The sequence below is a fragment of the Doryrhamphus excisus genome, linkage group LG9 (assembly GCF_037039965.1).
Source record: "Doryrhamphus excisus strain RoL-2023G ecotype Guam linkage group LG9, RoL_Dexc_Guam_v1.1, whole genome shotgun sequence".
NCBI lineage: Eukaryota > Metazoa > Chordata > Actinopteri > Syngnathiformes > Syngnathidae > Doryrhamphus > Doryrhamphus excisus.
The window spans coordinates 14,360,011-14,373,386 of record NC_136365.1 but is presented as its reverse complement, the minus strand read 5'-3'; the positions used below and the strand labels follow the sequence as shown (position 1 = coordinate 14,373,386).

General features: G+C 42.2%; 1 protein-coding gene across 1 annotated transcript in view; it reads right to left on the bottom strand.

Annotated features, from left to right (window-relative positions):
• Positions 1 to 3,632: 3,632 nt before the first annotated feature.
• The window catches only part of maml3 (mastermind-like transcriptional coactivator 3), a 115,152-nt gene continuing 105,408 nt past the window's right edge, over positions 3,633 to 13,376 (bottom strand). Inside the window, exon 6 of the mRNA XM_058091681.2 lies at positions 3,633 to 9,183. Coding sequence (XP_057947664.2) covers positions 8,090 to 9,183 — 1,094 coding nt within the window. The 3' untranslated portion in view covers positions 3,633 to 8,089. The remainder of the gene's footprint in view (positions 9,184 to 13,376) is intronic.

Sequence of the window (13,376 nt, the reverse complement as noted above, 5' to 3'; positions counted from 1 at the left end):
GGGTACCATAGTAACTGTCAATATAGTGATATATGTAGCACATCATGACTGGTTCAAGACTCTTCATCCTTGTATTTAGTAAACATCAACTGCTTGTATTGTTTCTTGAATTGTATTTTTCTGTCCTGATTTGGACAAAAGTGGACAAAAAGCATGCATGTAGAGACATTTTAGGAAATGGACTTTTGCATCAGCGTTTCTTGCAAACTACAAGGCAGATCATTATAAGCAGCTGGTGGTAAACCTCCTGAAGTTCTACATAGCATAGCCCTCGGCTGCAATATGTCCCTGAAGATCTAGATCTCTGGGGAAGGGGAAGGATGGGGAAGAATGGGGAAGGATTCCACCAGGACATGTCAGCTATGGAGGAAAGATACCAGGGAGGGCTTGCTGACTACAGTTGGATGTGGTCAGGGACGACCGTGCTGCTGAGGAGGAGAGACCAGCCAAAAGCCTCCTTCAGATACCAAATAAGAATCAAAATCAGAATGCCCTTTATTGTCATTTTACATATAGTAGAATGATATTGTAGCAGCTCACTTTTCGGTGAAAGACAGTATGACAGTACAAAATATAGAAATTAGAAGAATAAATAAAGAATAAATAGAAGAGTAAATAATAAATAACGAAGGGTTTGCATTGTAGAGGACATTTGGTTGCCTTGGTTACATCTTGTTGAGGGAGATGATGGCTCAAGGAAAGAAGCCGTTTTTTAGTCTGTTTGTCGGTAATATCTGTATCGCCTCCCAGAAGGTAGTTGCTGACACAATTGTGCGGCAGGGTGAGAAGAGTCCTGGATGATCCTGAGAGCTCTGCTGACGCACCAGGAGTTGTAGAGGTCTGCCAGGGAGGGGAGAGGGCAGCCGATGATCTTCTGTGCTGCTTTCACTGTCCTGTGCAGCCGCTCTCTGTCTGCAGCAGTGCAGCTCCCATACCAGATGGTTAGGCAGTAGGTCAGCAGGCTCTCCATGGAGGAGCGGTAGAAGGCCAGCAGAAGTTTCTGGGCCACATTGTTATTCCTGAGAACTCTCAGGAAGTGGAACCGCTGCTGAGCCTTTTTGATGATGGCTGAGGTGTTTTGAGTCCAGGTCAAATCACCGGAGATTTGGACTCCCAGGAATCTGAAGTCATGGACCTTCTCCACGTCCTGCTGAAGTCCACAATGATCTCTTTCGTCTTCCTGGTATTCAGAGTCTCTGAACCTCCTCGCATCTCTGTTTGAGATCAGCCTGACCACTGTGGTGTCGTCCGCAAATTTGACGATCCAGCTGCATGTGAGAGGGGGAGGTAGAGTTTTGTCCAGTTTTGTGTTAACAATGTCCGGGATGATGGTATTGAAGGCTGAAATCTGGCGTAGACCTGCTGCTGTAGGGGGACTATTTTGTTTAAGTGATACTTTATGTTGTTTTTCAGAAGAAATTCCATCACATGATTACAGACAGATTACAGATAGATAAAGAAGCGCAACTTAAATGTTTTCAAAATATAAATAAATATTATTTTTAAGCAAAAATGTCTGAATGGATTATATAAATTTGGATGTAAAAAAAAAATATCAGCACAGTTGTCAATTGATTTTCAGTTCATCTTATCAAAATAAACGAGATCTAGCCACTTTTATGACAGTAGACCAGTGTTATTTAACAATTATTTAAAATTATTTAAAAATAATAATTAATCTAGACTCAGGTTTCTGAATTAATTAATCATGATTAATCATTACATGCAACTATGTGTAAAATGTGGCCATATTTACAGTATTTTTTGAAAGAAAGATCAATGTCAGGACAGGATGATATACAGCAAATTTGTGTAGATCAAAGGATCTAAACGAACTGGAAATTGAAGTGAATCTAAAAGTCTGAAAATCCATTTTCTTGAACAGTAGCAGCACGTTTGAATGACCATGTTTAACCGTGTTATGCACAATGGTCGTCACGTTCAAAGACAACGGGTCATTTATGTTAAATTCACCTTCAGTGCATGTTCTGGGAATTCCAATCATGCTTAAATGCAGCAAATTGTACTTCCGCTTTAAGAGGCGTAAGAATGTTCTTGATGTTCGTCTTGGTCTTTCGGTTTATTCAGACCACACATGCACACGTAATAAAGACCTTGTTGTGACGTCCGGCGTGGGAACTGCTAAGTTGCCATGATGCCAATGCATTAATTGGGCTAAAAAAATTAAACGTGAATAAGAATAAGTTTTTTGCCATTAAAGCGCTAGTTTTGATCGCCCTATTAATTATTAGATATAATTATGTTATTCTATGAGTGGTTGTTTTCCCCTTCTCTGTGCATAATAGGATTTCTGTATGAGCGATGACTTTCAATCTTTCAGCTGCTTGTTTGATGTTTTTTTCTGCCACACCTCTCCATTGCCCTCTGTGGAGATGTAAAGGTTGGGAGTGGAACGAAGCAACGTCTCCATCCCACTCCCTCCCGGCTCTCTGCTGTCCTTCATCCGACCCCCCTGGATGGTTGTCGCTATTGAGCATGAGTAATGACATTGTCATCACCGTAAGTCTCAATTCATCAGCGTCAGATGGAGAGCGGGAGCATGGCGGATACATCAGTGAGCACCGGAGAGACAATGAAGGGAGAAGGAGGAGCTTCCTTGGTTTCTTCTTCACCAGGTCTATTGTTGGTGCTTCCCGTACATCCTGGCAAGATCGCCAGGGATGAGATCTTTGTTCTTTGCGATGAGTTGTTTCTTGGATTGAATATTGTTTCTCACCTTTTTGATCAAATTCCTGATACGATCAACTTTCTTTGGCCCCATGGCAGGTTGTTTAGTAGCCGCACTCAAAAAAAAATGTATAGTGAGTCAACAAGGTGTTGATTTCGCAGAATGACGTACAAGATAAACAAACTCGTTTGTTGTGCAATATAGATAGATAGACCTTATTGAGAACAAATTTTGTTCAATACTGAAATATTCCTGGCCACCTTATGTCGTATATTTGTAATATGAGGTTTCCAGCTCATATTTTCATCTATTGTGATCCCAGAAATGTATTTTCGTTCACCCTTTCAATGTCCACACCGTCTATTTGTATTTGCTGGTGCGTGTCCTTTCTGCTGTTACCAAACAGCATGATTTTAGTTTTACTTAGGTTCAAGGACAATATATTATCATCATACCATCTTTTTAGTGTGACCATTTTTTTCTAATGATTTCGTCTGTACTCCCTTCAGAACAAAAAGCAGTGGTATCATCCGCAAATAATACCAGCTTTAAGTCTTTCGTAACTTTGGAGATATCATTGATGTACAAGTTGAACAGTTTTGGCTCCAGTATTGACCCTTGGGGAACTCCGTACGTAATATATGAACTTGCAGATGTGTATTCTCCTAGCTATATGTACGTATTGCTTCCTGTCAGCTAAGTAGCTTTTGACCCAGCTCAGAACTAATCCTCTTATTCCGTACCTTTCTAATTTAGTTATTAGGATGTCATGATTGATTGTATCAAAGGCTTTTGTCAGACTTATTGGATGACTAATTTATGTATTTATTATCATCCCAGGCCTGGTGCCCACGAGACAAGAAATCTTCTCGTGTTTTAGTCTCTCGTGACGCCGCGCTATATAAGTGTCAGTCAAATTCTAAATAAAAAACAGCAAACATCGTTGAATATGATCAGCGAGAACATTCTCTTTATTGTTTATGTTTGAAAAATCAGAACAAAAAACTTTTTCTTGTAATTCTCTTTTGTTACCGTTTGAGTTCTGTACAGGATAAAAAGAAATAAGCACTGCTTAAGAACAGTCAACTCTCAAACTAGAAAAACACAAACAAAACAGGAGGTTTACAATACAAATTAGTAGTAAGACATTGTCTGAAGTGCAATGGCATAGCTCAGATGGGTTAAAAGTCAAACCAAAACAATTCTAAATAAAAATACTTCTCTATTTTCCCAACAAACAGTATTTATTTCTTTTTTTTTACAGAGTAGAGACTGTATTATCTGATGTATTTAAACCTGTAAAAACATATTTACAAATAGCCATTATCTTTTATATATTTTCTTATAATCACATATGTCAGCACCAGTAAAAAAACAAAAGCAAACCAAAACAAATAACATAAAACAATGAACATTAACAAGATACGTTTTTGTTCAAATGTTGTCTACAGACTTGGTCCCAGTACACGATGATATTTGGAGGAAGACAGCGCTCGTCTTCCTGGAGAGACTACAAACGTTGAAGAAGGCAAGACTAACCCCTAACACGAGAAACCCACAAGGTGTTTTTTCCGCTTGTACTGGCCTGACGCATTTCACTGGTGATTACTCGTCGGAACCTGCCTGGAGTACTCTACACAAACCGGGGAGTCCATTTCAAACTACGGGTTGTCTTCACCGTCCTGCCTGATAAAACTGCTACAAACCCAGGGACACGTGGAGGACTTCGACTAGGGGCGGGCGGTGCGATCCAAATATCCACAGTACAGATACCAGGCTACCAGGCTGCCATCTGTGTCCGTATAGGACCGATACTACCTTTTATTGTGATTACAATCATGATCAGCAAATTAAAGGCAAAATCACTAAATCATTCTATGATCTTCAGGATCACAATCAGTATCCATACTTCTAATTCTGGTCCTGTATTTGCTCAAATTTGCAGTATCGCACCCGCACCACTAAGCATGAAAATCATAAGCAGAACCTGGTTGGCGGGTACTTGTGCTGACTCGATGTTTGTATTGAAGGGCGGGATGATACGATACCAACAACCAGGAGGGTGAATGAGCAACTTTACAGGGGAGAAGGCGTTAGCAAAGATGACCTTAAAGTAACACGTTGAGATTGACAGCTTGGGTGTCGGATGACCGTCTTTTTAAAGTCGACTGAATCCAAGTCAAGACTTGGTGCTGCTGGAGAGCGGGGACAACTCGTATTTCTTCACAGTATAACACAACCGGCTGGAGCAAGGGTGTGGTCTTTCAACGCCACTGTACACAACCGGGCTGCGTCTCCGTGGAAGGGAAGGCTGTGCCGCAACACGCAGGTTTTCAAAAAGACAACAAAAAAAATTCCAAATAAGGATAATTGGTTTGTTTTTTCGATGGACACAAGACACAACCAGCAGTACTTATAAGAGGTAAAACACCGCAACAAACATGAATGGGCCTGATGGGAGTATTGGTAAAAGAAGAAGTCACTTGTGGTGCTTAGATACATTCAGTGCCCAGTCATCATCTAGCCGCCAGTCAGTATGAGGGATGTCATGCCGTTTGTGCCACGCAGACTCGCAGTCCAGCGACCTCTGCTGTTTATGTGTGTGTGTACAATTACTGTATATACCATAATCCCTTATTTATCACAGTTCATTGGTTACAGACCCAACCAAGATATGTGAATTGCTGCAAATTTCCATAGTCGTGGTATAGAAAACCTACTAAATATGCTCTTTAACATTATTAGAGCCCTCTAGATGTGAAATAACACCCCTATGGTCAATGTTACACAGGTATTACTCAATATGGTAGCCATCGTAGAAGAAAATAAGACTCATGAGACTTGTGCTCATGTCTGTTGCTGTGAGTGTGTTCCAGTGTGTTCCAGTGCTAGCAGACAGACAGGAAGTGGCTTGGCTGCAAAAATAACCTGTCTTAGGGATTATTGTGCCTGTCGTGAGATCATTTCAATTGCAGATTGCAGCCTGTGGTCCCGGTGTGTGTCTCATCCAACATTACAGTAACATTACTGACACCTAGTGAGCAGCATGGAATACTACACACTTTCTCTATGCTTTTTATTTGGATTTTACTTCATATAGCCATGTTTATGCCTGAAAATGCTTAATTTCATAGAACATATAAAACATGTAGAATTAGCTGTAATATTCTTTATAGATTTTGTATACTGTAAATATAGCATAGTGTACATACCGTACATAGTACACACACATACAGTACGTATACATGTGTATACAGTATGCGGTATGTACTATGTGCACGTGCTTGCTTTTAGCTGCCTGTTCTTCTTCCTCTGCATTTTCCACGACTGTACTTGGTTGGTCGTCTTCAAAAAATGCAAAATGTTGGTTGCCTAGCAAAAGCACTGGAGAACACTGGCGTGCTGAAACAGATGAAGCTCATTTGTTCTGTTGTGATCTTCACCATTTCAACAGTGAAAGGAGTGTCGAGAGCGAGGAACGACTCTCTGGGGAGCAGCAGCGAAAGAGGAAGGACGACGAGAGAAAGAGATCAAATGACGAGTGGGAATTATGCGTGTGTCGGAGACAGGAAATGGGAGAATTGAGAGTGCTTTGGACTCCCTCTCAGCTCCGCAAGCGGCAGAGAGATCTGAAGCGCTGAGCTGGGTGGCACAAACACAAATAAACTGCTGTCTTCAGGGCAGGTTTTCCCGTACTGACTCTGCGGCTCAAAGCGCCGTGGAAATAGAGCTTTCTTTAAAACTCTGGAATAGAATACAGTGGAACTCGTTTGGATTCAACCGGTTGATTGACGTTGCTTCAATTCATCTAACATGCATATTTTTGGAATGTGCGAGGAAGACCGAGTACCAGGAGAAAACCCATCAAACTCCACACTGAGATGCCCAAAAGACCACATGAATCCAGATCTCCTGACTGTGTGGCCAACATGCTAACATGCTAACATGCTAACCACCAGGCCCTCGTGCGGAAAATAAACTATGCATGTTCACTTGACTGGAGACACTAAATTGTCCATAGATATGAATGGGATTGTGAATGGTTGTTTATGTATACGTGTCCTGCACTTTTACTCCACCTGAGCTGGGATAGGCTCCAGCATACCTCAGAGACACTAGAGAGGACAAGCAGCATAGAAAACCAATGCTTTTCCTTTGTACTTAGATTCATACTTGAATCTAACAGAACTTCCATGTCTTGACTACTATAGCAACAGGGCTGCGATTAATCTGAAGTTAATCTGTTGTTTCCAGTTGGACTTTACCACCATATTACATTTTAATCAAAAAACGATTAATCGGATACCAAAACAATTGTCCATGAATTGGATAATGGATTAGTAATTACGGTGGCTAACAGTCCAAAAATTTTATTTTTTCTGCTGTGGTGAAATGCAGGTTGATACTATCATGCTTTTGCTTTGAAGCTTACTTTGCACTGAACAGGAAGTCATTGTCTGTAGGTTTTAATGCTGTGTAACGAGACAATAGTTATGTTGCTGTTGTTGATTATGAACTTAACAATACGACTACACGACACGTTTTTCTTAGAACTTAAGCGACCACTTTTTAGTAATAATAAGAACATGGTGGACCAAGACTTAGACAGGTTTGGCGCTGCAACAATTCCCGTAAATTCTGGACGACACACATCAACAATGATGTGGCTAATTTATGGCTAAAAGAGCTACAGTTCCAGGAAGTAGTGAAATGGAGTAGTGAAGTGGACAATAATATCACATTTTAAAGTGTTACACGGCGATCATCTTTTGATCTGATAAATCTTGGGTAGGTTTCATCAAGTGTGAGATTACTGAGATGGGATGGAAGGATGGAAGCTCCTGCAGCTTCTGTTTGGACTTTTTGGACCTCGGCAGCTGTTGAAAAAACAAAAGTCTGTGACGCTGGAAGCACCGCGTGTAGGTAGCATTGCAAGGTTTATAGTGTCTTGCTCGTCTTTTCTTGCTTCTGATATGTTGCGTAACAAACCAGTAACTGTTTGTGTTTGCTTCGTATTGATTTGGTCCATCTAAGGCATAACAATCAGTCGAATAATCCAAATAACTAGCTTCAGATTAATCAACTAAGAAAGTAATTGTTAGTTGCAGCCCTAGATGGGTTGTCTTAAACGAGTTCCACTGTAATACTTTCCAATGGGGACTAGTAAAAACCAAAATATGTTGTAATCTCAATATGGGTTTTCATCACAAGTAAAAAAATGATTTCTGAGCCCTCAGACACACACACACACACACACGGAACACACACAAACTCATTTGTAACCTTGCGCCACAAAACATGCCAGCCACCAGTCAACACTGTAGTTGTCTCAGATTTAGTATCGAACTTGTTTTTTTTGTAGTTCATCCAGTAAAAAGTCATCGCCAGCTTCCTAGTTGGCTATTGGCTTGGAAAAAACTCCTCCATCCAACCATCGCTTGAGTCCAGCTCTGCCCCCGATCCATCACCCAATCCGAAGGCTCCTCCACTGGAGGGCCCGCCCCCATATCCATAGGATGACATGTCTTGACTGGATGTCCTTTGGTAGCCCTGTGTCTGACTACCAACCCCTGCTCCCGCAGGTCCGTAAGGTCCACCTCCGCCCCCAGCCCCTAAGCCAGGCCCCCCAAGGCCTGGCCCGAAACCCCCCATTCCAGTCACCCCAGGCCCCATGACTCCTTGGTTTATTCCCTGGGTCATGACCATGGGCCGAGACTGGTTGGTCCTGGACTGTCCGCCTATGTGAGTGCCCATGGGGCCACCCATCCCCGCTGCCGGGTTGCCCACTCTGGGGTCCATCCCTTGCCCCATCCCTTGGCTAGGTCCTTGAAAGTGTTGCTTGGCCATGCGTGGGGGCTGACCTGTCTGCAACCCATAACCCTGGGCTGAACTGAACCCGATCATGTCCCCTCCTGCTCCTGTAGTCCTTACCACGCCTGCCCCCATGCCTTGCAGATTCTGTCCTTGTTGCTGTGGCCAGCCTCCTCCAGCCATTCCTCCGCCCCCCGCTCCTGCTCCCAACATATTTTGAAGTCTTTGTGCTTGGGCTTTGGCATTAGTTGGACCTTTGAGGGATTGCTGAGCCATGGGGTTTATTAACATCCCCTGCCCCCCATATCCTCCAGCGCCACCACCTCCAGGGCCCCCAGGCATCCCTCCAACCCCGGGACCTGCGCTTGCCTGCCGGGGCTGCCCTCCAGCTGAGTTGTGCTGCTGTGTAAGACCGAGGGACACTTGGACACTTTGGCTCTGGTGTTGCTGCTGGTGGATCATTTGGCTCATGGAGGGGTTGAGGCCATAGAGAGAACCCTGGCTGGACCCCTGGGTGCTGTAGGGTAGACCCATGTCAGACTGGGGTCCCACAGAGCCTCCTTGGCCCTGAACGGAACTCATCTGGACCATCTGCTGCTGGTTCTGCTGCTGCTGTTGTAGAAGACGCGCAGCACGGATGTTCTGGAGGGCTTGGCTCCTGGATGCCAGATCTTGGGGAGAACCTGAAAGAGTGACGTGAATGTCGGTAGTTAGAAGAAAGTAATGTTGTTGAAATACTTGCATGACTATTATCGACTCTACTTCAGGGGTGCGCTGACATTTTCCCACAGATCTTGAAAAGCCAGAGGTTGCAGGGGCCATTTTGATATTTTTCATTTTATATATGTGAAAAAACAAATCCATATATCAGCAAATCCACGTCTTGTTGTTAGATTATGCCATTTTTCTACGCCTATGATTACAAAGTAATCAACGTATGGTGGCAAACAGTGATGTTCCACAACACAAAAGCTTCAATTCACCCCCACATTCCTGCTTCACTGTCATCCGAACATTTTAAACGCCACGCTTGCTTTCCTAATAGATGCTCAGTAGCGGCATGGTCGAGGAGGTCTGCTGCCGAGGAAATTGCTCAAAATCCTGTAATAAAGCCATTTTTGACATCATTCCACTAATCCCTCACCTCACAGCTTGGTGTGCAACAGCAACAGAGTGAGAACAAAGAGGATAACACTCCACACTCTCAGGATGTGTGCAGTGGGTAGACTTGGAGTAATAGTACACTGCAAAACACTTGTGCAATAGTGCTAATAGAGTAGAGTGGATCACTGCACAACGTGACATGTATTAGGGGTTATTCAGATAACTATAGGATAAAACAACATAACACAACTAGTATACTTTCTTTTTGGGGTATTTGTTCCGTCTTTCTCAGTTGTCTTGAAGTTGAAGTTCATGTTTATGTTGTAAATTTTCAGTGGTACAGGAGTGATAGGAGTAGCAGATATTGGCACACAAGCCTAGAGCACCAACTCGTGGCTGTCAGTGTGAAAAAAAAAAAACATATTTAAGTCGCTCTGGAGTATAAGTCACAGGACAGTCAAACCATGAAAAAAAGTGGGACTTGTAGTCCGGAAAGTACTATTAAAAGAAGCGCACCATTTTTACATGTTTATGTCTTTATGCTCCCTTTATAAGGTATTTTCATCAAGTGTTGAGATTTCGCACTGTGGTCGGCTGTCCTTGAACGCACCATAGTTACTGTGAGACACAAAAGTGAAACTTACATAACTTTTACCCCAGGGGTGCTCACACTATTCCAACCTGCGAGCAACTCCCAAAAGTCTACCTTTTTCTATAAAGATATATAGCGTATTTAGTATACTATAAATAGAATTATTTATGTATATTGTATATTGTACATGTATGTCAGGGGTGCAAACACATGCAAGTTACAAGTCAAAATGACCTACCTATAAAACAGAAAAAGATAAAATACTAGGGATGTTATCTGTGTCGATAATTATCGGCCCAATATCAGCATAAAAATGCAATATCGGTTGATATCGAAATATGATTTTTTTTTTCAGATGGTGAAAACCAATATTTTAAAAAGGCTGTATACAACATACAGTGAAGAAAATAAGTATTTGAACACCCTGCTATTTTGCTATTTCTCCCACTTAGAAATCATGGAGGGGTCTGAAATTTTCATCGTAGGTGCATGTCCACTGTGAGAGAGATAAACTAAAAAGAAAAATCCAGAAATCACAATGCATGATTTTTTAACAATTTATTTGTGTGATACAGCTGCAAATAAGTATTTGAACACCTGTGTATCATCTAGAATTCTGACCCTGAAAGACCTGTTAGTCTGCCCATTAGAAGTCCACCTGCACTCCATGTATCATCCTGAATCAGATGCACCTGTTTGAGGTCGTTAGCTGCATAAAGACACCTGTCCACCCCATACAATCAGTAAGACTTTAACTTGTAACATGGCGAAGACCAAAGAGCTGTCCAAAGACACCAGAGACAAAATTGTACACCTCCACAAGGCTGGAAAGGGCTACGGAGCAATTACCAAGCAGCTTGGTGAAAAAAGGTCCACTGTTGGAGCTATCATTAGAAAATGGAAGAAGCTAAACATGACGGTCAATCTCAATCGGAGTGGAGCCCCATGCAAGATATCACCTCGTGGGGTCTCAATGATTCTAAGAAAGGTGAGGAATCAGCCCAGAACTACACGACAGGACTTGGTCAATGACCTGAAAAGAGCTGGGACCACCGTTTCCAAGGTTACTGTAGGTAATACACTAAGACGTCATGATGTGAAATCATGCATGGCACGAAAGGTTCCCCTGCTTAAACCAGCACATGTCAAGGCCCGTCTTAAGTTTGCATATGACCATTTGGATGATACAGAGGAGTCATGGGAGAAAGTTTTATGGTCAGATGAGACCAAAATAGAACTTTTTGGTCATAATTCCAATAAGCGTGTTTGGAGGAAGAAGAATGAAGAGTACAATCCGAAGAACACCATCCCTACTGTGAAGCATGGGGGTGGTAGCATCATGCTTTGGGGGTGTTTTTCTGCACATGGGACAGGACGAGTGCACTGCATTAAAGAGAGGATGACTGGGGCCGTGTATTGTGAGATTTTGGGGAACAACCTCCTTCCCTCTGTCAGAGCATTGAAGATGGGTCGTGGCTGGGTCTTCCAACACGACAACGACCCGAAGCACACAGCCAGGAAAACCAAGGAGTGGCTCCGTAAGAAGCATATCAAGGTTCTAGCATGGCCCAGCCAGTCTCCAGACCTGAACCCAATCGAAAATCTTTGGAGGGAGCTCAAACTCCGTGTTTCTCAGCGACAGCCCAGAAACCTGACTGATCTAGAGAAGATCTGTGTGGAGGAGTGGGCCAAGATCCCTCCTGCAGTGTGTGCAAACCTGGTGAAAAACTACAGGAAACGTTTGACCTCTGTAATAGCAAACAAAGGCTACTGTACCAAATATTAACATTCATTTTCTCAGGTGTTCAAATACTTATTTGCAGCTGTATCACACAAATAAATTGTTAAAAAATCATGCATTGTGATTTCTGGATTTTTCTTTTTAGTTTATCTCTCTCACAGTGGACATGCACCTACGATGAAAATTTCAGACCCCTCCATGATTTCTAAGTGGGAGAAATAGCAAAATAGCAGGGTGTTCAAATACTTATTTTCTTCACTGTATGTGTTCATTCCACCACAAGAGATATGGCATATGTCGGTATCAGAAATTTTGAGTTATCGGAATATCAGTTTTCAGCAAAAAAAGCCAATATTGAACATCCCTATAAGATATATATATATATAAAATCTACCCAGCTATACTAAATACAGTAACACTTTATAGTCATGAATAAGGAAGGAACCTACCTAACCCCAGCCACTACTCATTCTTCCTCAGTAACTACTGTATTTCTGTGTACCTTATTGTAAAGCCATACCATCAATACTAATAATTACTATTTCACATTCACAATTAACAGGTCATCAAAACAGTTGACGTCATTCAATAACCCACAATTCAATTGAATATGGCAATAACAATAATTGGACATAGCTCCTCAATAGTTGTGTATATGACCTGAGTAGTAGCTACATGGCGTCCATGTGTCACTTCCAGTTAGCATTGCTATCAAGAAATGAAAATAATGACGCAGCCGATGTGGAGGAAACATTTTAAAAAGGTTTCAGCAATGGCGACATTTTCCAATTCATGATAAAATAAGAGTTTGAGAGACAGAAGTATAGAAAACAGCCATTTCTATAGTGGAGTTCAGGACACGAAGCTGAGCCGCTGACCAGTTGACTCAAATTACGTTTGTTACAGATAAAGGCATCTTGGCGCTGAGTTAGTTTGTCCGTAATCTGAATAATAAAGATGAAAGTTCACCGCTTAATTAGCTTTGGAGGCGAAACAGTGAATCAGAAGTGGAACCCAACGTCAGCTGACTAATGTCATATGACGTTTATGGGGTGGGTGGCACATGCCATCGGGTGATACCCACCCTACCTTGACAACGGACGTGACGGGCACCCCTGCTCTACATTGTGACTCCGACGCCATCTGTTCATGTTATCATTGACGTGTGCGTGGTGAGTCTCTACTTTAAATAAGTGTGGGAGGCATATTTAGGGCTAATCTTAATTATTACAACTCTCCCGTTTACTGCAAAGGATCCAAAATTGGAGGAGAACATCAGCAGGAAGGTGGATGAGTGAGACGTTTGTCAAAAATAAAGATTTTTATGGGCCATTGGTTGGCTAGAGTGGAATGTAACTACTGTATAAAAACATGTGATCTGAGGGGCTACTAATGGAGTTTCTTTGTAGACAGATGGCAGGAATACAAAACAGTTTCTC